Here is a 27,482-nt window from a genome sequence, read left to right on the forward strand (position 1 = left end):
CAGGGGATTCAAAAACAAATATTATGAAAAGCATTATTTATTAGTTCTCCTGTTTTACCCCCTTGCCTACCTCCTTTAAGGGAACGTTTTAGGGTTTTATGAATAAACTAAAGCTCATGTTACTCTGCTCTGCATGATGTTCCTCAGCGCCTGTCTGCTCCCACACACACACAGACACACATTCACATACACACACCATGCCTCTCCCCTAACTGCATGATGTAATATGCCCCACTTTTCATGCATGTCAAAAGAGTGACTAATGTTTTCAGTCTTGACCCCTTTCTTTTTTTTATGCCTGTCATTTTTCTTCCCTCCTTTTTGCTTTCTGCTAACTCACATCACTCAGGAGTTTGATCCAAACCAGCCCCAGAAGCAACTGGAGGATCAGAGAAGGGTAGGTAGAGAAATGGGGCGCGTGACGCACACCCTAGCCACTGCTCGAGCCACTCATTCACAAACTCACCCTTCAAACCCTCCTGTCTGCTCCAAATGGGTGGAGGTTTCCCCTAAAAAATGGGATGAATGTTTTCTTTAGGTTTGAAAGTGGTGATTGATCTGTTTATAGGTGATAAACATCTTGATATTGTGTTTGTGATTGTGTGTGTGTTTCCATGGACTCTGGTTCGGGGGTTTCGAGTGAGCAGTCGAGTTCTGGTTATCTTTGTAATCACTGAATTAGGATTAGTTGTAATTGGTGCGGTGTCTTGTATCTGAGGCCTCTGGTATTATTGAGGTCAGATGCAACCAAGGAAAGGGATCTAGCGTTATCAGATTCTGTCTTCCTTTCTGACCTCTTTCTGACTGTACTAATCAAACACACTGTAACGGGACGAGGTAGGGATTGGTCCTGACGATTAGAAGAGTAGCATCCCACAAAGAAAATGAATTGGGTAACACTTTACTTGAAGCCTGTTCATGTTACACATTGAGTAATAATGTCAATATAATTATTTATATATAATATATAATTTTCAATATAATTATACCTTTAGACCGTTATAAAACATACTGCATAACCTATTCATAGTTACACCTTTGCAAAGTAAAGAATAATAAAAAAGTCAAGTTTATGCTTAAAAAATACAGTAAATGCTGTAATGTTGTGAAATATTATTACAAACTAAAATAACAGTTTTCTATTTTCATATATTTTAAACTGTAATTTATTCCTGTGATGCATAGCTGAATTTTCAGCATCATCACTCTAGTGTTCAGTGTCACAAACATGATTCTTCAGAAATCATTCTGATCTGCTGATTATTATCAATGTTGAAATAAGTTGTGCTGATTTAATTAATTATTTATTTTTTGTGGGATAATATATTTTTGTATTTGTTGATGAATAGAAAATTAAAAAGAAAAGCATTTATCAAAATAGAAATATGTTGTAGAATTATGTCTTTACTGTGCAATTTAGTGCACACTTCCTAAATCAATATTTATTTATTTATTATGCATTTAGCAGACGCTTTTATCCAAAGCGACTTACAGTGTATTCAGGCTTTCAGTTTTTACCTAAGATGTGTTCCCGGGGAATTGAACCCCAACCTTACGCTTAATAACGCAATGCTCTACCAATTGAGCTACAGGAACTATTAAACAAAATATTATTGACCCCAAAACCTGAACAACATACAGGCTTCAAGTGAAATTTTGGAAAACTGATTTTACCTGCATCTGCATCAAATCTGCATCAGGCTTTCCTTTTGTCTGATGAAGACCACAGTGTCAGAATGTGATATTTACTGTTTTTTCCCCCTATGATTTCCTCAACTAAAATGTTCTCGTACATTCTTTATTTCTCATTAACCTGTGGAGGGTTATGTGGGTTTCTCCATTAAAAAGAACAATAACAATATACCTAAACTCAAAAATCAACAGCCACATTTGTTTCAAAATCAGTGTTTGTTTTTGATTATTTCTTTTTCAAATTCATGATTTGATGTCGGTCTTGGTGACACATTGATGTTTGATGATGATGAGGTATGTCACAATGCCCTTCACATTGACTCTGCCCCCTTCACTGTTGTCAGGGTGAAGCTTTGAGGCAAGTTCTGGTGAACCGTTACTATGGCAACTTCAAGCCGGGTGGCAGGCGAGACAGTTTGACCAATTTCAGCAACGGTCCGCTCCCCCCCGGCGGTCAGACCAAGACTCCTACAGGTTTGTGCAGCACCTGAAGGTTCTTACAATAAATGGTACTTACTGACATTTATATAAATAAAAACCAACTTCATTTTGTGTTTCTAAAGATGACTCCCTCCCCGAACACATTTTTTTTGCCTCCATGCTACATGTCCTATATATTCATAGCCATCGCTGTTGCCAGGCGACAAGAACATGGCACCCACACTTCCTGTGTGAATAGCCTCAAGACACACCTGCTTAAAAAAAGTCTAGCATGAGTGTTAAAGCAGAAATGTCTTGAGGACAACTGACTACAGATGATAGGAAAATGAGGTTTTTCACAAAAAGGTCATTTTCTGCTGCACATATACATAATTTAGATTTTATTTACTGCCACTCATACTCATTATGTATTTCATATAAAACTGGTGACATATCTCATCAAAAAGGCCTGTTCAGGTTCTTAACACCGATTACAGTTTGATTTAGTTATAGTTCTTTACTGAATGATTCAATCTGAAAATTGGTCATCAATTATATTTAAATTTAAATTAAATGTATGCATTTAGCAGACGCTTTTATCCAAAGCAACTTACAGTGCATTGTGCTTGGTAACGCAATGATCTACCACTTGAGCTACAGGAACACTATATTATATAAGAAATGGGCCTATATTTGGAGATAATTATAATAATAGTAATTGATTATTTTGTTCCATATTTAATGAAATATGTTTTCAGTAATTGTGTTTACATACTCATTAAAATTCGGACCTATATCAAAACTTTTTAATATATTTCATATAAATGCATTGACCTGATTAAGGCAGTATTCCTTTTTTTTTTGACATTAACATTTGTTAATGTTCATAAAAGAATACAGTACAGAATACAGAATTTATTTGACTGAAAATACAGTAAAAACGAATATTATAAAATTATATTTGCAGTATTATTAAAATAAATATTTAGAATATTTTTTTTATAAATATGAAAAATGTAAGTTAATATTTTAAATAAATGTTTTAAATTATTTACCATTTTAAAATGCAGTTTAGTCCTGTGATGGCGAAGCTAAATTTTCATATGCTGATTTTGTACTTGAGAAACATATTATATTATTTCATATTAAATGTTAACCTTATTATAATTGATGTTGAAAACAGTATTTTTGTGAAACTGTAACACACTGTTTTTGCAGGATTCTTTGATGATTAGAAAGTTAAAAAGAACAGCATTACATTAAATGCATTTAATGTCATATATATATATATATATATATATATATACATACACATATAAATATTGAATATTTCTTTATTTCCAGGAGGTGGAGGGGGTTCAGCGGGCAGTCGAGGGGAGATGAGCCTGGCAGAAGTGCAGTGTCATCTGGATAGAGAGGGTGCGTCTGACCTGGTCATTGACCTCATCATGAACGCCACAAGTGACCGAATCTTCCAGGAAAGCATCCTGCTGGCCATCGCTCTGCTGGAGGGAGGAAACCCCGTCATACAGGTGAAATGAGCTCTCACTTCTTACTTTCATTTGAGTTACTCCTGTTTTACACATTACAAGAAGTTGTTTAGCTTATTATTCTAATATTATGTTATTAATACTATAATATTTTTTTTATTTTATATTCTACTTTTGATCTACAATTATAATATCTAAAATAATTTTTATTAGTATATGTGTGTGTGTATATATATGTGTGTGTGTGTGTGTGTGTGTGTGTGTGTGTGTGTGTGTGTGTGTGTGTATGTATATATATATATATATATATATATATATATATATATATATATATATATATATATATTAGTTTATTTTATGTTTTTGAGAGGTTGTTTTTATGCCTTGAGTTGAGCCTCTCTTCTGCTTTTAATACTCTCACGTCATGTGCAAAGCCACAGTGAATTCAGATACTCTAGTAAACAATGATGGTGTCTTGTAATGTGGCACTTGTGTCAGCTGAGCCAGAACAGAGTGATCATGTAAACTAAATCATATCCAGAACCTTTATCTGAATTGGTGTTTTGATGCTAGGTGGGGTTTTTGCATATCTCATATCTGCATAGGAAAGCTTGTCCTTTCCTTTGAAATGCAGGGTATCCTCCCTTGGTGCAAAACAGGAAGAGGGAAGGAGAGCATGCATTGAACTTAGTTAAGAAAACACCAATAAGGCCTTTGCAGTCGGGACAGATAGCTCGGGTCACTGTGGAGTCAGTGGATAAACTGAAGAAAACAAAAACACCACACAATGACACAATGAGAGAGGAACTGAAGGAACGCAAAGAGGCTATTTTCAAGAATAATAACTTTCGTTTTAATTAATATATATTTATAGTAGGTTAAATTTGCTAAAGTAGGCATTATTAGTAAGTACACTAGTGTACTATAGTATTACATGCCCTTAATATTCTTGTCACATGACCTCATGAAGCTGCATGTGTAATTCATTGGTGGCTACTGTATATATATCATTGGAAACAAAAATGGGTAGTTTTAATTTTTGTTTTGTTTTGTTTTGTTTTGATCAAATAATTAGACAGGAAAAAGTTTTGGAACCAAAAAATATTTGTCTTGTATAATCTTTCAATTCAGTTCAAGTTTATTTGACAATACATACATTTCAAAGCAGCAAATGCACGTTTCACGTTGCAGTGCATGTTTATTTGCAATATTTTCATCACTGAAAATAGAAGTTCACATTTAACACATTGCATTCTGGTAAAGATAATTATTATTGAGATACTATGTTAGTTTTTATATTTAGAAATGTAATTAATTTAAAAGAAATTATTTTCCATTTTCATTTTAATTCAAGTTAGTTATTTAATATTTATAAGTTAGCAGGTTTAGTAATTTTTGTTTCAGTAATTCAGTATAAAAAAAAAAAACATATTTTGTAATTTTTTGTAATAAAAAAGTCTGTATAGTTAATTTCAGTTTTAAGTTTTTTTAGTACATCAAGTTACGTTAAATTAAAATTAGAGATTGTGAACTACCTAAAATGAAATAAAAGTTTAATTTTATTTAATTTTATTTTATTTTTAGTTAAAAATCTTAAAAATATTTTGGTAAAATTATTAATCTGTATATTTTATGCATACAGGAAAAAAAGTGCATTGTAATGCTGTATACTGCAGTATTAGTAGTGATAGTGTGCTGTTCAGTGACAGTAAGGCAAAGAGAGCACTTGGATCATCAACTGGAGTCAGTCCAGTTCAGAGCAGGGCCACACGTCACTGTCTGACACCCAGCCAGGGGTTTTGTGGGAGCAATGTGGTTGCTATGGCAACCTGGCAAATTGCTAGGCTCAATGCATGGTTGCGCATGGGCGAGAAGGGTGATGTCTGGCAATGGAGATAGTCAATGTCAACGAAGGGATGGCTGTTCTGATTGTAGAGCAGTTTGATATTCCGGACTGGCAGAGCTGGTTCCTGTGCTCACGCATGCGTTTTGCGTGGGTGCTTTTGTTAATAGGGGCGTTGCATAATCAGCTCTGTTATTAGCATAGATGATACTCCGGCTTCCCAGCAGGAACACGTAGAGGCGCTCACATGACTAGATTACATAAGCCCGTGGTGAATAATGCAGAAAACACTCTTGACAGTTCGGTGTCTGTGCTAAATGGGTCACTGTGTTCTTTTCTGATTGAGAGAGAGAAAAAAAGAGAGGAAAGTGATTGAGAAGGACACATACAGGAAACACAGAGATAAGTGTCCATAATGAAATGAAATGTCCCATAATCGAGGAAGCAGAGCTCTGTTCTCACTACAACGTGCCACCTTTGTTTACCTTATAAAGGTTGATGGGGTGAGCATAAAACTGTCAAGAAGATGCTTGGGTCATATTTCACCTCGAAATCAAAATAAGTCAAATAATTATTTTGCAAGAAAATTATACCTGTTTTGAGGACTATTTTAAAATTGCTTACAAAAATGCATTAAGTGCATCATTTTGTTGTTTAAAACAAAATATTTAAAGGGACCAGTCACCTAAAAAATTCAAATTCTGTCATCATTTCCTCACCTTCCAATTGTTTCAAACCTGTATGAGTTTATTTTTTCTGCAGAACACAAAAGAAGATAATTTGAATTATATAATATAATACGATTTTATTAAATTTTAGCCTCTATCGCAAACAAACCCAGAACAGACTAGGAAATGTGCATCTGATGGACAACTGTGCGCTCTTACTGTAGCCTGTATCTCAGCAAATTTTGCTTCGCCTAGTAATAACATCTACAATACATAAATAAAGACTGATCAATCACTGTTGATTTTTCCAGAGTACTGGAAAAACCAAACTTTTTGTTTTTGTAATTAACATTTTGTAATTACAATTAGAGTACAATTAGAAAAACTACAAATTTGAAGTCATTGAAATAAGGTCACATGACACATTCTTGAAACAGTATATGAGATTTACCCGCTGATTCTTTAATTCGTGATAACATGTTGCAAGCCTGTTGCGCTTGTCAGCATTAACCTCAGTGCATTGGGTTAGATTGGGTAAGCATACTTGCAGCACTAAAAGGGTTTTGTGGATAACCTGCATGACACATTTGCAGCCAGTTTGCAAAGTCATTTGGGTGTCTTTTGAAGGATGTGAAGAAACCACATGAAAGAAAGAGAGAACTGGGGGTAGTCTGCACTTTAAATGTTTATGTGTGAGCAGGCTAACATTCTGTTGTGTTAACAGGGGAATTACTGAGTTTACTCATTGTAAATCAGCTTCTTTTAAGAGGATTTATTGTTCTGTCCTCTGCTACACTTTTCTCAGGAAATGCTCACTCCAGATTCACTTCATTATACAACATCTCTAGGCCAAAATTATACCCAGAATCAAATTAAATAAAAAAAAGCCTGTTTTAGGTTATTTATTTATTTATTTATTACATTATATTACATTATGTTGTACATTTTATTTTATCCTATATAAAGTTTTTTATATATTTTATATTTTGGCATCATTTAAATAATTCAAATTAAAATAATTCAAATTAAAAATAAATTAACACAATTAAAGTAAAATTCTAATGAAATTAAAATAATTTCACAATAAAAAAAATTGTTGCTCAAATATGGGGAATATTATTGTAACTTCTAATTTCTCTTTTGAGGTCAGATGTAACCCAGACATGTTTTCAGGAGATTTCTAATATAAAAAAAATTGTGAGTTCAGATTGTGCTTTGGAGATGCTTATTTTCCCTAAAGCATTTTGGTTAGAACATGGACTTGGCAAATCCTTGGAGGTTTGCTAGATCTGATCTCAAGGGTCTTTAAAGGTTAATTAAGTCAGTAAGCGCAGCATCATCAGCATGACATTGATAAATAGAGCCGTGTGATTGGATGACTGTACTGAGTGGCCTGCTATGGATGCAGAAGTGAAACGGGTCCAACAGCGAACCCTGGGTTTGTGGATTTGGTTTGACGTATTATGCAAAGAATGTGCTTGCCGATCAAGAAGTAATTTTAAGCAAGGATGCTCTTGCTAATGTAAGTTCTTTGGTTACTGTTACGTGACATATTTTGGCACAGGATTTTTCAATCCTGATTGATGGATGATTAGGCTGGTTGATATGTGGCTTAATTCTGCAAGACTATTCTCATGAAAAGAAGATATCAGCTTTAAAACTCCTCATTAGAGCCATACAAGTGGTTTTTTGTGGCGCTGAGTGAATCTGAAACATATCAGAAGATTAATCGCATTACTTTGACTTGCGTAATATGGCCTAGTTCATGCACAGAGAGGCATTTGTTTGAAAGCTGCACAACAACTGCCCTCCGCAATTTGTTTGTTTACAAAGGTATTCTGGGGTGTTCATCAGGATAACACATGCTGTTACCAGGGAAAGGGATAAAGAGGGATGGAAGCTGAGGAGAGAGAGAGAGGGGTAATGGACTGAATAATAGGGAAGCAGATAGATTATGCAAAAGTTGAGGGCAGAGCGAGCGAAGCAGGCAGAGAGTACGGGGAAGTTTGTTGGTGAACACAAAGAGAAGTGGGACAGGGCAGACCACATGCTGTCTAGCATCCCCAACGTCCAGATCTGTGAGGAAATGTGTATTTGTATAAGTGTGTACACTTGCTCATGGCTGTACCGCATGCCTAATATGGACTGGCTACTACAACACAGTAAGAAAAAGGGACTTTCCCAAACAAGAATAATGTGCGAGGCTGCTTTTGCATGGGCAATGCCAATCAGTGGCACTAAATTTAGTCGCTCTGGACAAACTGACCTGGGCAATGAGGTTCATCTTGCTCCATTTAGCCCTTTCTGTTTGTTTCAGTAGTTAAAAAAAAAAGAAAAGAAAAAAGCCTGTGATTGTGTTTTTTTCACTTATTTGTTATGGTGATATGTTAAATGTTGTGATGGAAAGAACTGAGAGGCTGTCAAAAAGATATTACAGTTTGTTTTCGTTCAGTATAATTTATACATTTATCAATATGAACGGTAACGCTTGACAATAAGGTTCATTAGTTAACTATTTTAGTTAACATGAACTAAACATGAACTATACTTTGACAGCATTTATTAATCTTAGTTCATGTTAATCTCAACATTTACTAATTCATTATTAGAATTAAAGTTGTGCACTGTGAATTAACATTAACAATGAATGACTGTATTTTCATTAACATTAACAAAGATGAATAAATACTGTAATAAATGCATTGTTCATTCTTCATTGATGTTAGTTAATATATTAACTAGTGTTAGATAATTTAAGTGTTATCATATAAACTGCTGTTCAAATAAGAACTTATAAGAAATGTATACTTATATATCAGAAAGTATTAATTAAATCAATCAATAGAGAAAGAAAAGACATTGACATTGTTAGAGCAAATTCATTTTCCACGAAAATATTAAGCAGTATGATAAAAATGCTGAAAATTTAGCTTTACCATCATATAAGTAAATTAAGTGCCTCTAGTGTTTATTTACATTTAATATGTAAATATTTCATCTTATTTTCTTTTATATGATATTTTATATTTTTCTTAATGTACAACACTGCTTTATAAATGATTTTTTATATAATTCACAAAACAAGAAATATATATTTATAGAAATTCATTGCTGTATGATTTTTATATATGCATCATTGATGTCAACAATTCTAATGGCGATCACCTTTAACACCTGTATTGTCGTGCCTAACTTTGCACCAGCAAACAATCAAATTTAAATGAAATTTTTAAATGAAATTAAACATTTGAATTATATTCCTTTAAGAATTCTTTGATTTGCAGAAATTGCATTTGGCATGACTAGGCCTAGAGTCTGCGTTGATCATTGCTATTCCAAAGGCTGCCATTGAAAAACGATGAGGTCACAGGATACATGAGATCCAATTTCACATACTTGAAGCGGCCCACAATGAACTGAATAGACATAATTAGGGAGCATGGAAATAATCATCCTGAATTATGAATCCATTGGCACTCAGTTCGATACAGGCCTGTGTTCTATACTCTATACTGTAAAACCTCCAGGCCAGACAGAAGTCGGAAGGGCAGACGGGACTTCATCTGTGTTGAGTAATGCTCAAGCAGGAGTGGGAAGGAGCGAGAGACAGCGAGAGTACAGTGCAAAAGCAGAGTGTGTGAGAACAGCCGAGTTCTGGATGACCTGTGACGGAAGCCATCGCCCACACGCTCTACAGCAAGTGGGCAGCAAGCACACACAATCTCCCGCTATGACATCAGTGTATGCATTCCTCTGTGACAGAACGATGTAAAACACTCACATCAAACATTCTAGAAGATCATATATATACTCACAGAGCCAAAGTCCATTTATAAATAGACGCTCATTAATAATCAACCTGTTTTATTTCAGCATGTCAAAGATTGCGCAAGGGAGTGGAAAACAAACACAAGGCCACCATGAATTTGCCATTAGGGTTTTATTTGTTAAGTCATAGATTATTATGGGATATGTTTTCAGTGAATTGCATGGGTGAAATTTATTTTTTTCTTTGTGCAAAAACAATGACGTTCATTAGTTGAAATTATTGTTATTATTTTATTATTATGCTAGCAGAAAAACCACAGAGTGATATGATAATCTGGTTGCAGAGGACAGAGATCTGTCTCTTTTTTTGTGTGATTAATCGACATGAAATTAAGCACACACCATTTTTCTCATACAAGTTAATTTACTATATCCAGTTAGGTAACACATTTTCAGAATTCATAGTGTGTAGTACAGTAGACAAGTGGAGTTGCAATCCCCAGCCATCAACACTTTACTAGAGAGAAGCTGGTTTGCTGTACTCAGCCGGGAAGACACGGTTTGCGTATCATACAGCAGTGACATTTAATTTCAGTCTGTATTACACAGCGCCAAAAGTGTGGGTTTTATATTAGCGCTGTTTTGGAGGGACCGTTTGAATGCTTTTGCTTACTGGATCATTGGATTGAAAATTTTTCTGGGGGTTTAGTGGCTAAAAATGATAGAAGTGCAATATGCAAATAGAGAAGTGAAATCAAGTAAAAGGTTTAGAATATAAATTATGCTTCAGTAATTTTGCGTTAATTGTGAAACATTATTTTAAAGTGTTAAGGATTTTTTTAATTAATCAAGCATTAACGCATTGACAGACCTTTGGGTGCGGGCGTGGTTTGAATAATTGTAGTGTTTTTAAAAGGCAATACTCCCATGAGTATTTATGCACACTAGTGATGTGCGGGTAGGGTTTTCCAACCCGCGGGTCCCGCTTTTATTAAATTATTTGGCCCTCCCCAGCCTGTCCCGCAAATAAAATACAATTTTATTACCCGACCCGCAGGTTATGAGGCAGCCTATTATAATTCAGCTATCAAACTGCCCAGCTATTTCACTTCAGCACCGCATTTCACACACACACACACACCGCGGGAGCAAATGAGGATTAGCGCATGTAGCTGGTGAAGTCTCCATCCATAAACAGACGTACAGTGTCTGCAGATATATAAGGTATTATATTGCGTTTTAACAAGTAATCTGAACGGTCTATATTTGTGCCATATTTTAATCAAGCCCTCACTAACTGAGTGTTATGCCACAGTTATTTTAGAATGCATCTCTTTCTTGTTTCTGTGGTGGTGCGTCAGTTTCGTCATGAGGCGCGTGGTCCCGAGCGCTGTATTACTGATGCATCAGTTCAATTCAACTTACTCCAAATATATGAACTTACCTGTTTTGAATACTTTATATTTAACTAGTTCGTTTATGTCCAATATCAGTGTTAAACTGTTTGACTTTAAATTAAATCTACTCTTGATTTTCACCGTCGACTGATTTTGCAGAACATTTAGACTGATAACTTCCGTGCGCAGATGCGTAGTCACAGGACGCACTATTTGACAGTTGCGTCCGACTATATATGAACTACGTCAGTGGACGCCGGTGGAGCTATGTGGCGACATATAAAATGTTTAACAAAACCCGGTGAGCAGACAACACACAAGAGAAAACCTGACGATGAAACCAAAAAGGAAGAAGAGACAAAGAAAAACAAAAGACTTTCCAACGAAAAGTGGAAGTCAGGTCGAGAATGGCTGGTATATGATATGGGAGTATATTCACAACAACAAAAATGTGGCTAGTAAAAACTTTTATAAAAACGAAAATAAAAATTCTAACTAATAAAAAAATAACAATTTTATATATATATATATATATATATATATATATATATATATATATATGTGAACTATCTCTTGAAGCATTCTTATTTGGCTTTGACATACAGTATGCTGCCTCTTCGACTGTTTTAAAAACGAGAACATGACTCATTCATTTGAATGCAGGAGATGTGCCATGTGCAGACGTGCGCACGTATGGCTCGGCGATTTCCTGAGAAAAGTATAAATAGAAATGTGTTACCAGCTCTCGGGAGAGGAAAGATGGGTCTCCATCCTTGAGCCTTAGAAATTGGCCCTCAGATTGAGATCCAAAGGTCACAAGAACCAAAGATTTTTTATTTTTTTTTATTGCAGTTCATCATCTGCTCAGGTTCTGACTCATGGCTGCATTTTGAACATCATCATTGATGTTTAAAAGAGAGGAGAGGCAGATTAATGACAATATTGCTTTTTTGAACTCAAACCTTGGCTCTTGCTGTAGTCAGGCCTGTTATGTAATGTTGGAAAAATGGCGTCAGGTGTAGTGGGACACAAACTGGAGGACTCCTCCCGAGGTTTCAAGTCACACCTCGCACCTGTCGCCTGCCACATAAGTGCACGCACCTCGGTTAAACATTAGCTTTTGACCTATATAACAAACCCAATGTGTGTGTGTGTGTGAGGGGGAAGTGTGTTTGTCTATTATGACCTATAAATATTTACATACTTTTTCGACCTTTGTCACAGTTGGTGTTGTCCTTGTAGATGTTCTGTGCACTTGAAGTTAGATGTGTAAACATCTCTGTTTTTGCCCACGGCCCTCTTGGTTACCGTAAGCTCCAAACAGCCCCTCAAGACACGAGCAGATGCACACGAGCGTAATGAAGAACAGCAGGTGTGGGTGCTATTACTCCAGCACTCAAGGCATGTGAGAGTGTGTTTAAAGCCGACCTCGGCTGTATTTACATCCAGCTTATTTAACCCCGTAAAGCCTGATTTTTTTTTTAAGGATTAATTTATTAAAAGGCTAAATATATATAATAATTTTTTTTTTATATATAAAATTAAATCTGTCGGAATAGAAATTATATAAATTAAAATAAATCAGAAAAATTAACTACAAGATAATGTATTAAAATAGTATGTAGAAAAAATACAAAATAAATGATCAAAAAAATATCAGTTGTCACTCTAAATCTTCCAATAATGTCTTGGTAATATAATATTTAGATGCTTAGCTTTATCAACAAGTCTCTGTAGTTTTGATTTGGGATTGTTTGATTGTGTATGTAAATCATGTGTATATTTGATACTTACATTTTAACCCGATTTTTTTAAATAAATTATGCATGGATAATTTTAAGTAAACCTAATCCCCCTCAGTCCAGTAAGTGTTCATCTTGAAATATTAAAAACGTTATAAAAGTTATTATTATCTTTATTTTGCAAAAATCATAAAAACTTTGCAACATAAACCACTTGAAGGTGGATGTTTTTAGAATCATACCGAAAGGCAAGTATAAGGTATCAATCAGACGACAGAAGGCATGTAGATTCACTTCTGATCATATTGATACTTTAGAGGCCTTAGAAATTTGCATAGCAAATATAATACAGTAGGCTTTATAAGGTTAACCCCCTCTCCATCTCTTATTATCATGGTCTTCCTCATGTGGCATTTTAGTGCTCTCTAATGGATTTAGTAAGTGCACTTAAAATCCTTGAGTGGATGTGTCTATATGCGTGTCGTATTGCAAACTTTCCTTCAGCTGCTGTTGTGAAACTGCCGTTGAAGTGTGAAGGACGTGCTGTGTAGCGGTACATCAACATCTCTCCGCATCCCCAGCCGCTGCCGAGCGAGCCGTTCCCGTGGTTACCAGGGCGGGTGGGCACGACGACAGCACCGATTGAGCTTGCGCTTATAAATAGATCTTGCATAACATCCTCTTGTTGATGCCAAAAGCTCGGATAGACGAGAAGAGGACAGAAGGGGGGAAGCAGTAGCTGCTTGACCTTTTGATGCTGCTATTAGGGAACTGCGGCTGCCCACATTAACCTGCCCATGCAGCATCTACTTCCTGTCAGGCCGTGGCTGGTCACCTTGTCTGGATAGACTTCATATATAACAATCTGACAGGCTTGTAGAAGATATGATGAGTTTGAGGCGTATGATAATGTAATTTATTCCTGTGATGTAAAACTGAAATTTCGGCATCATTACTTCAGTCTTCAATGTCACGTGACCCTTTGATGATTTGCTGCTCAAGAAACATCAGATGTTGAAAAACTATTTATTTGCATTAGAAATCTTTTGCGACATTATAAATGAACATTTTCATGTAGGAGTTTGTCCTGTAAGTCACCAGTTCATGATACAGCCTCTTCTTCATTTCTCACATGCATTATGAAGCCTCATGTGCACTTTCGTCATACGGCACATAAAGGTCAGGCAGAAGTCAAGCCTGTCTGTGCTGATCGCATGTGGCTTGTACAACATTAGAAACTCTTACATCGCTTCCAGCTGTGCAAATAACATAAGATTCACAACACTCCATATTATAGGGATGGGAATGAGTACCAATATTTTTTAATATTCAGAAGAGACTGCAATAGTTGATTAATTTAATTTCAGTTATATTATATATATATTATTTAAATTATTATTAATTATATATGTATTGTTTTTTTTTTATATTTTATATTTTAAGATCTATTTTATATTTTCAATCATGCATAAATTCTAAATTATATTATTTACTATTTGTAATACTATTTATATTATGTACTATTTAATTTTTATTTGTTTATTTATTCATTTGTTTCTACAAATGTTTTTATTTTTTGCATTTATTTTTATTTTTTATTTTTCAAATATATTATGTATGTTTAAATTATTATTATTTATAAATGTATTTATTTTTAAAATTTGTATTTAATTATTTATTTGTTTATTTATTCATTAATGTTTCTGCATTTATTTTTATTACCTTTTTTATATATATTTTAAATTTTTTTACTTTTTAATACATTTATTTGCTTTTATATTTTACTTAAACATTTATAAATGATCAATTACATTGTTAATTTTATATATATATATATATATATATATATATATATATATATATATATATATTATTTTAGATATTTATTTTTACTTTTAAACTAAAAAGTATAGCTATAATATATTTTAAGGTGACTTCAGCTGAGGCTAAGAAGTTCAAGTTCAGCTAAATGTTAATAATAATGGTTAATAATAATGGCTTTGCAATGTAAGCATCACAAAGAACTCAAACAAACATGAATTATTAATTATTGTATAAACCAGGCTTAAAATGAAACATTCAGTTTTATACAATATGTTACAGGGGTCCCTGTTCAATCTTTTTATCCACTAGGGGGTCATTAGTCTGAAAAACCTCGAAGACTCTTTTCTAACACCTGGAAAACACTTTCCATGCTTATTTTCCCAATCTTTCCGCTGTTTTCCTGCCTGTACGTCATATGGCAATCATGTGTTGACATGTTAAGTGCAGCGACGCATCTGATGTGGCTTGTTTATAAGAGCAGTCATGAGACTTGCACATTTGAATGCAGTAATGCTCCAAACTCCACTTCTCCTCTGCTCCAGGTCTTACATAACCTGTTGATTTGCTTAGCATTTTAATCTGGCTCTGTGTCAGGACTGCCTTCAATTAACTTCAGTGAGCAGCTTTTAACAAAGAGGTCATTCACAGAAAGAAATAGTTTGTGTTTTTTGTGTTTGTTTTTTCAAATGCACCTTGTTCGACGACGTCCTGATGTTTTCTGGATGTGCTGGGGCAAATGAATCATTTTTGAAGTATGTCTCCTTTGTGTAAATGTGTGTTGGGTGTGTTGCGTTTCTCATTCGCTCACTGTTGTTTGATAGAGGCCTGAATGGCTGTGTTCACTGTTAACCTGGAAAGAAGGCTGGTTATGTAACAGGATTTCAAAACTGCCCCAGAATTTCGGCAGATAACTTGCACTCCTCACCCTCCCTCCTTGTGCCGCGCATCACACACCCACTCCGTGCCTGTTTGGCTTGAGAAAAGTAGGGCAGGATTTTCCTCTCCCCTCCTTTTTCCCCTGTCGTCCTGTGCGAGCGTGCATGAGCTGCTATCCCCTCCACCACTCAGCTGATTACTGACTTACGTAAGAAAAAGAAAAAAAAGTAGGACAGGATATACCAGAGAAAAACACTACATAACCAGTGGGATACTTTTATTCATAGAAGGAAGCTGAAAGTTTTCCTTGAATATTTAAATTGGGATGATGTATTATTAAATTGCAGTTCAGCACCTCATTTTTGTGTTCAGCAGAAAATCAAACCTTTTGAATGAACACAAACCATGTGAATTATGTGCTTGTTTGTGCAAATGTGTCGACTGTGCCAGACCTTGCAGTGCTTGGGACGGTGTGGAGACAGATGGTGTAAAATCAGGTGAGCTGAGGGAGGCACTCCAGGTTATTTCCGTGGTAATTGCTGTGAGTGTGTGTGTGTCGGCCGCTCAGAGAGGCTTATGTAACCGCAGTGGTGTGAGTCTGGCTGGCAGTAAACAGGGTGGAGGGGAGGGAGGGACATGAGAACTCTGCTGAGGAGCATGGCTGCTGACTTAACTCCTTATGCGCTGGCATAGGAGTGGTACATGCAGATGAAAATGTATAATGGGAATCAATTTTCCCCTGACTATTTGAAATATAAGATTATATATAGTATATAAGTATATAAGTATACAACTGAAATGTAAAATACTAAATAATTTAAATATGTAAAAATAATATTTAATATATATATATAATAAAAAATGTAATATACAAATATTTATTGTATATTATTTATTTAAAGTTATATATTTGTTTAAAGTTATATATTGTCTGTAGACAATATGTATGTTTGTATATAATTTATAAATGTTTTATCAATTAATAAAAATTATAAATATAATTATTATCATTATTAATAAAAAAAAATTATGTATGAACACACACACTTAATATTTTTCAGAAATTAAAATATATATATATATATATATATATATAACAGAAATTAAATATATATAATAAAGAAATAAAATAGAGTAATATTAATAATTATATTAGTGCTGTCAAAATGTATGTGTTAATGCATGCGATTAATTTGTTCGCTATATTAAAGGGGGGGGGGGGTGAAATGATCGTTTTCACTCAATATCCTGTTAATCTTGAGTACCTATAGAGTAGTACTGCATCCTTCATAACTCCAAAAAGTCTTTAGTTTTATTATATTCATAAGAGAAAGATAGTCTGTACCGATTTTTCCCGGAAAAACACGACCGGCTGGAGGCGTGACGTGTGGGCGGAGCTAAAGAATCACGAGCGCGAATAGGCTTTTGCGTTGAGAGCATGTGGAAACTGTGACATTACCGTGAGGGAAAAACCATCATCCAAAACAAACCATGGCTTATAGTCAAATTCAGCCGTTTATTTATGATCCAGAATCAGATCCTGAGGCCGAAACTGAACGAAAGCAGCAGCAGCAGCCACTACTCGCTCTGAGCGGGGCTCGAACCCGGGTCTCCGGCATGGGAGGGGACGCACTAACAAGGAGGCAGAGATATTTGAAGCAGTTTTACTCACCGCCTGCGGTTCCAACACACGATCGTGACCCTTTTTCGTTGGGATTGCATCATCCTTAAGAAATAAACGATACGCAAATCCGTCGTCAAACTGGGCCTTGTTTGTAAAACAAGCATCTTCGAAATGCAGGGAACAAACACAAACACTTGCACAACTCCGTTGATGCTCTGTAGAAATAAACTCCATCCACTGGTCCCTTAATGCTGTTTTTTTTTTTGGTAATCTGTGCAGGGTTGTCTTGCCCTGGCAACCAAAAACACACTTCTTTTGTGACTTTTCGCGATGCTCTCGCTCTGATCAGTGAATCGCTCTGATCAATGAAATGTCTGTGCTCTGCCTCGCTATAGGGGAGCGCGCGCTCTTCCGGCAGAAGTGCGTCAGGACCCATATAAGGAAATTCCGCTCCATCTAACGTCACACAGACCCATACTCGGAAAAAAACTATATATAATATATATATTTGATGAAAACTAATATAAATAATAAAATAAATTGTACACATACTTGATATAGATATATATTTTACTGATATAAATTTAACAACTAGATACATTGCATAAATTATTCATACATTTACATAATGACTAATTATACACATAATATTTTTAGATATAAAAATACAATTCTTTATTCATTTTAAATACATATTTTATTTAGTTCTGGAAAAGAATGGTATTGGTTTTACTTGGATTTGTGTGATTTGTGTTTAGATGACATGCTCACACCAAACTATCCAAACTATTGGATTCATTTATGTTCTGAGTTCCATTTCATTCTGAAGGTCAGAGATAGAGAAAAAAAGTTACAGTCTCTCCCATCCTCTCTTTTCTATTAATTTACAGTATGCTAACTCTTTTTTTTTCTTTTTCTTTTTCCCTCTACCTATTCCTCCAGCGGTCATTTTTCTGCCGTCTGACAGGCGACAGTAAGTCAGAGAAGTTCTTTAAAGTGTTTTATGAGCGGATGAAGCTGGCCCAGCAAGAGATAAAGGCAACTGTGACGGTGAACACCAGCGATCTGGGCAGCAAGCGCAAAGATGAGGACACCAACGAGAAGAACACCCAAACACGCAAGAAAGGTCAGGGCTCAGCACACCTGACCAAAAACTACACATACCACTACATGTGATTATAATGTGTATAGTTATACCAGGATGTAACCTCGTACTAAACATATATAACCCTCCCTATTTTCAGTCAAGGAGGTTGCAGTAGTAACCGAGGAAGTGCGAGAGCAACTTATTGAAGCTTCTACTGCCACTAAGAAAGCCTTCACCACTTACCGAAGGGAGGCTGATGTAGATGAGCATCTGAATGTGGCGGAGGGGCCGAGCAGCACAGGAGAGAAGAACCAGGATGACAATGAGATGAGCGTGATCATAACCATAATGCAGCCAATCCTGCGCCTTCTGCAGCTCCTTTGTGAGAACCACAACCGTGAACTGCAGGTCAGCTGCTGTACTAGAGAATAGAGTGAGAAACTTAGCATTGATAGCGCTAACTAAGTTTCCCAAATGTTGCTAACTAAAAAAAAGTAGGCTATCCAATTATTGTAGTTACATGGTAATTTCCCTAAGGAACTATGTTCATATTCATTCAGTAGATCATATTCATTCAACTCAACATTAAATGTTATTTGCAAGCCGTTTTATTTCCCTAAGGTGGTGTTTTTCTCAGTGAAAAGGGTTATTTGAGGAAAATAAACTGTAGCAAGGTGCTTAATTTCATCCATCAGTGACTGGTTAAATTGGGAAAAGTGGATCGCAGAAAGGATTGAGCAGTCAAAGGTTCATAAACCTTGTTAGCTGAAAAGGCGGATGGTTACATCATAAACATGTTTTTACAATTTAATCTCTTGGATCTGACATTCTCAAAGTCCTTGATGAAAAAAATACATAGGAAAGAAATCTGAAACCCCTTTTTGTTCCAAAGAATTATGATTCTTGATTGAATCTAAATCCTATTCCAAATCATACTAAGAGTTCTATATCGACTCTGCTTCTTTTTCGCTCTAATATGACTTATAAATACAAAAGCATGTCCCTCATTTCCTGTTTTTTCTTCCTTGTGTTCTAGAACTTCCTTCGCTGTCAGAACAACAAAAACAACTACAACGTTGTGTGTGAGACACTGCAGTTCCTTGATTGTATATGTGGCAGCACTACAGGAGGTCTGGGGCTGCTGGGGCTTTATATTAATGAGAAAAACGTCGCTCTCATAAACCAGACTGTGGAGAGCCTGACCGAGTACTGCCAGGGCCCTTGCCATGAAAACCAGGTGGACCTGACACATCCACACCCTCTTTCTATTCCAAACTCTAAAGAAATGGTTCATCCAAGAATGAAAATTCAGTTGTCATTTACTCTCACCATAAAAGAATCATAATATTATTTTAGGAATAAGTGAGCACTGGATTCAAAGTCTACTTAGGCTTGTGATGATTTTGGGAAAGGCCTCTCTGAACAGTCTGTAATCATTCAATCATTCTTTTGTGAATTAGATGTCATTTGTAAATCACTTCTGGTCTCATTCACTCAAAACACCAAGGAGGGTAAATGATGGCAGAATTTTAATTGTTGATTGAACTTTTACTTTGAGATTATGCAGCCTTAGATGCACATACACTATATATCCTCTATTGTCTTCTCAAAATTATGGCAAATTGTTTCTTTGTGTTTCGGGCTGGGCATTATGCAACTTTTCCTAGGACATTCATAATGGGGCTGAATATCATGAATATCATCATTGTCCAACTTTTCTACGAGGAAATGTATTGTACTTGTAAGATGACAATGTGCTTTTGTCCTGTAATGATAAGATGATTAGTCTCTCACTGAAGCAATCTGTTCCAGGGCCATAATTGCTTAATTGCAGGTTTATTTACATATTAAACATTTATGATTTATTTAAAAAAAAAATTGGACGACATTTGTTTAAATTGTTTAGCCTTCTAATGCTCAAATCTGTAGCTTATTTTCACTTCAAAAAATTATATTCTTAATATAGAACACAATTGAAAAGTTTTGGGTATGTGTGTATGTGTGTGTATATATATATATATATATATATATATATATATATATATATATATATATATATATATATATATATATAAGAAAGAAAGAAAGAAAGATGCATTAAATTGACTTAAAGTGACAGTAAAGTCTTTTGCATTATTTTAAAACTAGATCTTCTACTTTTCTATTTCAGAGAAATTCTGTGGAAAATGATAAAATTCGGCTTTGTATCACCGGAATAATTTACATTAATAAATTAATTTATTTTAAAAAAAGATATTTTTAATTGTTATAATATTTTACACCTTTTTGGGGGGATTAAAATAGTCAAAAAAAAAAAAAGTCTTACCAAATTCAAACTTTAGATTGGTAGTTTATATTTAACATCTTTTCCCTTCAGAATTGTATTGCCACACATGAATGTAATGGCATTGACATCATCATCGCTCTCATTCTCAATGACATCAACCCTCTCGGAAAGAAGAGGATGGACTTGGTCCTGGAGCTTAAGGTGTGAGAACACTTCCACAGCATTATGGGATATGTACTTTTCACTTTATTCCAAAATAATTGACGTGAATCGTCTCTTTGTTGTAGAATAATGCCTCAAAACTGCTACTTGCCATCATGGAAAGCCGCCACGACAGTGAGAACGCGGAGCGAATCCTGTATAACATGAGGCCTAAAGAACTGGTGAATGGCACTTTGCATTGAAAACACATCTTTCTCTGTTGGCAGTGGGCAGATTTTCTGTTTTGCATTTGGTGACAAACCATCTACTGTCATTATTTAAATGTTTGGTTGGCGTACAGGTGGAAGTGATCAAAAAAGCCTACATGCAAGGAGAAATTGAGGTAGAGCACAACGATGATGATGAGCATGGTGAGGAAGAGCACGCTGCTTCTCCACGAAATGTGGGTCACAACATCTACATCCTGGCCCATCAGGTGATGCACTTTCACTTTCACTGCGAGTTCAGTGTGTCATATGTCTAGATTATATCACGTCTTCCCCTCGCCTGTGTGCTTTAGTATAGATATTCTGCCTATTCACGTAATTATCTGGGTCATCGTTTGAGGGTCAATTATATAATAACCATGTTGGGAGTGGTGCAGCTTTTCCACCGGCCTTCCAAATGACACTGTTTGGCATCAGGAGTTGGTAAATGAAAAGACCAGGGAACAAAAAGTATATTAGACAGGCCCCTTTGATTTAGTTTTACGCAAATAATAGATAAATATGCTTTTGCAGGTTGAGGCTGAAAAGCTCAGTCCATCTGTGGTGGCTGTACTGACTGTGTTTTTTAACTGAGTTTATTGGTTCACTACTGGGCTTTGACCCCTGTTGTTATCGTAATTGGGCCATTATGAAAATTCTGAATGGCTGTTTATTGGAAAAGGAGATCAAGGGCCAGGTTTACTAACAGCTTGCGCTAGCGCCAGCGCCAGCGTGTTAAACAAATACTGTCAGGATTTACTAAAGACTTAGCACTGAAAAGGCATCAACGCAGTTATTGTTGCACTTGACCTTATTGAATATGAAAAAATACAGAAAAATACAATTCAATAGATGTAAAGTGGCTGTCAAAGTCTATTTATTTTTTGTTTAATTTCCATATGTTTAAGCATTGGTCAGATTCCTTTTGCATTTAGGCCAGCAGCATAATTCTTTTTGTAGAAGAACTGTCTTCTTCTACAGTAATTTTTCTCATCCAGATAAACGACTCTAAAGGAAGGGCCAACAGTTTGAAGAAAATATCCCAGAGCAAGTTAAAAGTTAAATAATCTGCATGTTTATAGCTACCCGAATGACATCATATACTGAGCTTTGTTACCGTCAAAGTAAAGTAAGAATGTAAAAATAAAAATGCACCATTGCATGCTTCTAAAGTTTCAAAGCATCAGACTTTTGTGTTGCAGTTGTGACACTGTTATTTATCATCATCTAAAGTTTTAGATTGGTAAAATGTTTCATGATGTTTGCTCAAGGTATGGGTGTAATGATTACAAAGGTTTATTATAGGATTAAGGAAGGAAACCTTTTATGTGAACAGTACCGCACATTTGACATCATATTCCGAAACATTCATAGATTAGGTATGTTATTATTTTACAGTAACCTATGTATTTCGCAGGTATGAGTTCAGGTTTGCGCTCTTTTTTTTTTTTTAAGCAAGCATTTCTCAGACAGGTGTTGGCTTTTTCACTGATGGTAAAGTGTGTTATGAGCAAAACAGCAAGGCCAGACAGGTCATTACAACATCTATACACTGTCTCAATGAAAGCACAGAAGCTCAGCCTCATCCCTTTTTCCACATGCACCCGCAGTTAGCCAGACACAACAAGGAACTCCAGGCCATGCTGAAGCCAGGAGGGACGTATGGGGAGGGTGATGAAGCTTTAGAGTTCTACGCCAAACACACAGCACAAATCGAGGTCAGTGGTGTCCATCTATGTTGGCCATTATTCATACAGCATCCATAGTTTCTCTGACTTGAGTACACAATCATCACTATTAATATTGCTAATTTGTAAAAGAAAAAAAAAGAAAAAAAAACTGACATTTATGCTATGGACATAAAGCATTTTTTTTTTCAAAGTGATTAGATTTACAATTTTCACCTGGTGAACAATTTTTTTTTTTATTAAATACCATAAAATTGTGTTGGAGCAACCAGAATGTCATAGATATTTTTTTACCCAGAACATACTAAAAATCCTCAGAAAACCTTAGCAATTACATGTTAGCATTAGCATTGCAACAGAAAAAAAAGAAGTCATAGTACGGCAAGATTTGTTCATACGTATACAATTTTAATTGCTATATGTTGTTTTTATCTTAAATAAATAGCTCTGTCCCTTAAAGTATGGTTACATTTACCATTGCTTTGCAAAAAATATTGCAGGCAAAATCCCATTTCAAAGCATCTACGCAATCGGGAGTTTCGCGTAATGGCAAAAAAAAATAAACATAATTTTTACACATTTCTCTCGTTTACTTTTGTTACATAAATTCACCACGTAGATCAACAGAAAGCTGCTTGGTTTGATAATGACTTTTTGACATTGGATAGTGGACCTTTCTTAACCTTCGAAAATTTGCTGTAATGTGATTGTACTATAAGAGGTGACAAGAAAAGGCCAAAACAGCAACTCTGTTTGTAAGTTTAACCACCGCTATAGCCAATCTAGACTGCTTGCAACATCTGTTTTTCTCTTACAGATCATCCGCCTGGATCGCACAATGGAGCAAATAGTTTTTCCCGTCCCCAACATTTGCGAATTTCTGACCCAGGAGTCCAAACTCCGTGTCTATTACACCACGGAGCGTGACGAACAGGGCAGCAAGATCAATGACTTCTTCTTACGCTCCGAAGACCTCTTCAATGAGATGAACTGGCAGAAGAAGCTGCGAGGTACTCAAGAGGCCACTGGTAACGCAAACTCCGTGCCTTGTGCGTGCGCACTCCCTTCCTCTACAACCTAGTAAGCTGCTTTACACGCCCTCTCCACTCCCTCAGCCTCCAGGGACCCATCAGGGCTCTTTTCATGCAGTGTGCACCACTTTTGGGTGCGGGGATGCATGCCTCACCCTGATCCCTCAAGCCAGGGCAGTGGGGAGGGGGTGTAAATGTTAACTTACATAAGATAGACAAGATAAAACCTGTAACTTAAAATTGTTTAGGCTTGCTTAAGATTTTAGTTTTATGTGTGCTTGAAGGATTGGGAAAGAAAGAATGAAGATCAGGGTCAGGGAGAAGTGTAAATGGATCCCAAACAAAAACACATGGTGGCTTACATCACAAAAGCTGATTACAGAAATAAGATGAACAAGGGATCAAATAAACAGATTATGGGAAGCAAGAAACTCTAAAACCCATTTTCCACCAACCGGGTGTTGGTGACCAATTTGGAACCATTTCCAACTGGCTCCGCACCAGCCCTTAAAACCTGCTGATTTTAAAACCTGCTTGAACCAGAAACTGATCAAAGATCGAGATTGGGATAATGGCCACGCTGAATTGGGATGTCAAAATACTAGAATATATATAAAATAAAATAAAAATAATTATCAGAGGTACAAGTAACTGATTCAATTACCCAATACCTGTGCGGTTTTTATTGTTATATTAAACTGTTGCATTTCGAAATTCGGCTTCTGTGGAAAACATTTAAAAAGGTGAGGCAATGATGGTAGAAAATGGGTTATTTGGAAAAGGATAAGAGTTCTCAGACAGGAAGAGCATGAGGTGAACCGCAATAACAAGATAAAACCTGCAAGATAAGGATCTGAACCATGTCAAAAAGCAGATTGACAGATGAAGGGCTTTGAGACAGTCCTTTTTTTATTTTCATTTTTGTTTTTTTGCATGGGACATTTGGCCACGGTTCTTGTTTGTATCTTTGAGTCTTTTGGTCATGAGCTGCTAATAAAAAGGAAGGTGTGAACTCTGTGTTAGTTAGTAATGCACCTATGTGACTGACATGTGAAGGCTTTTATCAGACTGAATCAAAGTAAAAGCAATGTTCCATTGCCGCAACCCCAAGTCATGAGAGTGGCGGCCTGTGTGTGAAAGTCCCCTCCTCCAGTTCCTCTTTTCAGACAAAAAACCCCTATCAAAATAGCCATAGCACATAAACTATATCCTCCAGCCAGACTTCTCAAAGAATCATGGGTCAAAACAAAGGTGGCGGTTGAGGTCAGCAAGCTTTCGTATATGGTTTGGCCCTGCTAAGAAACCCTTTGAACTCTTTGGTATTATTTCTATGTTTTATTATTTCAGTTTTAGCTGCGGTTGGTGAAATTGCTCTGTAAAACTGCACAACTGATCAAACAGCTTCTGTGTTAATCCAGTATGTGTTTTATTTGGAATAACATTGTTTAACCAAAACAAAATTATATTTTGAAAGGAATTCTAGAAGTTACAAAGTAGAGCATTGGATGTTGCCCTGATTGGATGTAACTGGAAATGTGCATGCACATTTGAGCTTGAGATCAATTAGAATTAGTCCTTGAGATTGCCATAGAAACTAACATACAAATGTCCTTTGGTTTGTTTAGTAGAAGGCTGTAGAATGACATAATGCAATCAATCACCTAAAAAAAAAAAAATCAACTTGGAAGTAATAAAAGCTGAGCAGTGCTGCTTGGAACATGTTAGTGACATCATCCATTATTTTTCCCCAGCAGGCTATGTCGTATTATGTAAGATTATTTTCTTTCTTCAAACCACATTGAATAAATTTTTCCGTATAGGAAAACAGGCAGTTTCAAAGGCGCAATGTGTAATTTCTGACTTAATCCCGAAACCAAACAAAATTGCAAAAATAATTACTTTTTTTTACTAATTTCAAACACTGCCATCATCCATTGTTCAGGCAACCAGGTGATCCTGGTCCAAATTCACAAGATTGTTTCCCTGAGTGGAACAGAAGTCACACACTTGGCCAAAGGCTTTGGTGCTTGTTTGAATATTAGCAACATCTCCTTTAATCTCGCCGTCCTCATGAACCTGTTGGTAGCATTCCAAATAAAATCTGTCTGTTTATATTTGTGACAGAACCATGTATGTGGAGCTCTGACATGGTGTGCATCAGGGCTTTAGTATTGGACCCTTTTTGTTTTGTGATGGCATCCAAATAAACACTCTGCAAAGGTGCAAATTATGCTGTGTTAGTGTACATGTTCCTTTAACTTTTGGAATTGAATTTTTGTGTTTTACTTGCTGCCTCCTCCAGCTCAGCCCATCCTGTACTGGTGTTCCCGTAACATGTCCTTTTGGAGCAACATCTCCTTTAATCTCGCCGTCCTCATGAACCTGTTGGTAGCATTCTTCTATCCACTGGAAGGAGTGCGTGGAGGTGAGACACAAGTTTTTTTTACTGTTTGCCATGAAATTCTGTACAAATGTAATTTGTATTTCTTTTCATATAATGTTTATAAAAATAAACACATAAAAACATAATATTATAAAAGAAAAAAATAAATATAATTTTAAGTATAAATATAATTTCGGAAGTCTTGTAATATAAGTTTTTTTTTTTTATAATATATTGTACTATAATAAAGTTATATCATAATATATCTATCGATCTATCTATCTATCTATCTATCTATCTATCTATCATATATATCATGTCTTAATACTTTCCTTTTTGTTATACTGGGATAAATCATATTGGGATATATGGTAAAATTGTTGGATGTGATGCCCTACTTACAGTAGAAAGTTTTCCACCAACCGCCACTGATGTTTATATTTTTCAAATCTCTGATCTAAACATGCTCTAGCCATCCAATGCCAAATATTCATAATTGAAAAGGTGCTTAAGTGCTCTGTAATTGTTAGAATACCAGTCACAACTTTGTTAGAATACAGACTGCTGTTTTCATGGAGAGTGCAGTCAGCAACAGATGCTGGAACTTGACACTTCACTGACCTACTTTCAGCACACATAGCCCCCGAAAGACATAATTTGGCCTACATAACAGAGCTCCAACAAAAATGCTGCTGGCCTAACTTCTGTCATGACACATCTTATATCATTGATTCATTCTGAGTGATATGATGTCCTTCACTTACCTCATTAGCATTCAGTTCTCTTGTAGTTTATATAGTTAACATTTTTAGCCCTGCTATTTATTTTCACAAATTCAATCAAGCATTTAATCAAGAATATAAAAAAGGAAAATTGTGAGAAAACAAAAATACAGACACACATCTACCTTCAGACACATCTGAAAGCATTTCTGATCCAAAAGCATGTGTGTTCTTTATGGGGTGTCATAATTATTGACATTGCTTTGCTGCATAACCTGTTTATTGATTACTTGCATAACAGGTCACCTGACTCCAGCGCTCACACGCACACTATTGCCCTAATCTCATAGTCTGTGTCTATATCTCCTCCCTGCTCTTTCTGATCAAAAGTGTGTGTTTGTATACATGTCGAAGCAATACAACACCTGTTTATGTCAGCTGAGATTTGACCCTGAAACAGAGACCCAGATAAAGACAAAACCCTGGCAGTTACTTCATTCTTACATCACAGCTTAAGCACAAGCTGCCTGTGT

General features: G+C 35.7%; 1 protein-coding gene across 12 annotated transcripts in view; it reads left to right on the forward strand.

Annotated features, from left to right (window-relative positions):
- LOC128022149 (inositol 1,4,5-trisphosphate receptor type 1) overlaps positions 1–27,482 on the forward strand; it is a 115,961-nt gene that overhangs the window by 64,787 nt on the left and 23,692 nt on the right. For 3 of the 12 annotated variants that reach the window (XM_052609428.1, XM_052609435.1, XM_052609437.1), the window contains 12 exons: positions 350–397; positions 2,037–2,166; positions 3,457–3,644; positions 18,287–18,470; positions 18,589–18,839; positions 19,468–19,668; positions 20,809–20,919; positions 21,006–21,101; positions 21,221–21,355; positions 22,736–22,843; positions 23,631–23,823; positions 26,147–26,269. In XM_052609428.1, the coding sequence (XP_052465388.1) occupies positions 350–397; positions 2,037–2,166; positions 3,457–3,644; positions 18,287–18,470; positions 18,589–18,839; positions 19,468–19,668; positions 20,809–20,919; positions 21,006–21,101; positions 21,221–21,355; positions 22,736–22,843; positions 23,631–23,823; positions 26,147–26,269 (1,768 nt within the window). Of the gene's footprint in view, positions 1–349; positions 398–2,036; positions 2,167–3,456; positions 3,645–18,286; positions 18,471–18,588; positions 18,840–19,467; positions 19,669–20,808; positions 20,920–21,005; positions 21,102–21,220; positions 21,356–22,735; positions 22,844–23,630; positions 23,863–26,146; positions 26,270–27,482 lie in introns of all 12 variants that reach the window. The other 9 variants (XM_052609427.1, XM_052609429.1, XM_052609430.1 and 6 more) reach the window with 3 other exon arrangements.

This window comes from Carassius gibelio, chromosome A11, assembly GCF_023724105.1.
Source record: "Carassius gibelio isolate Cgi1373 ecotype wild population from Czech Republic chromosome A11, carGib1.2-hapl.c, whole genome shotgun sequence".
Taxonomy (NCBI): Eukaryota; Metazoa; Chordata; class Actinopteri; order Cypriniformes; family Cyprinidae; genus Carassius; species Carassius gibelio.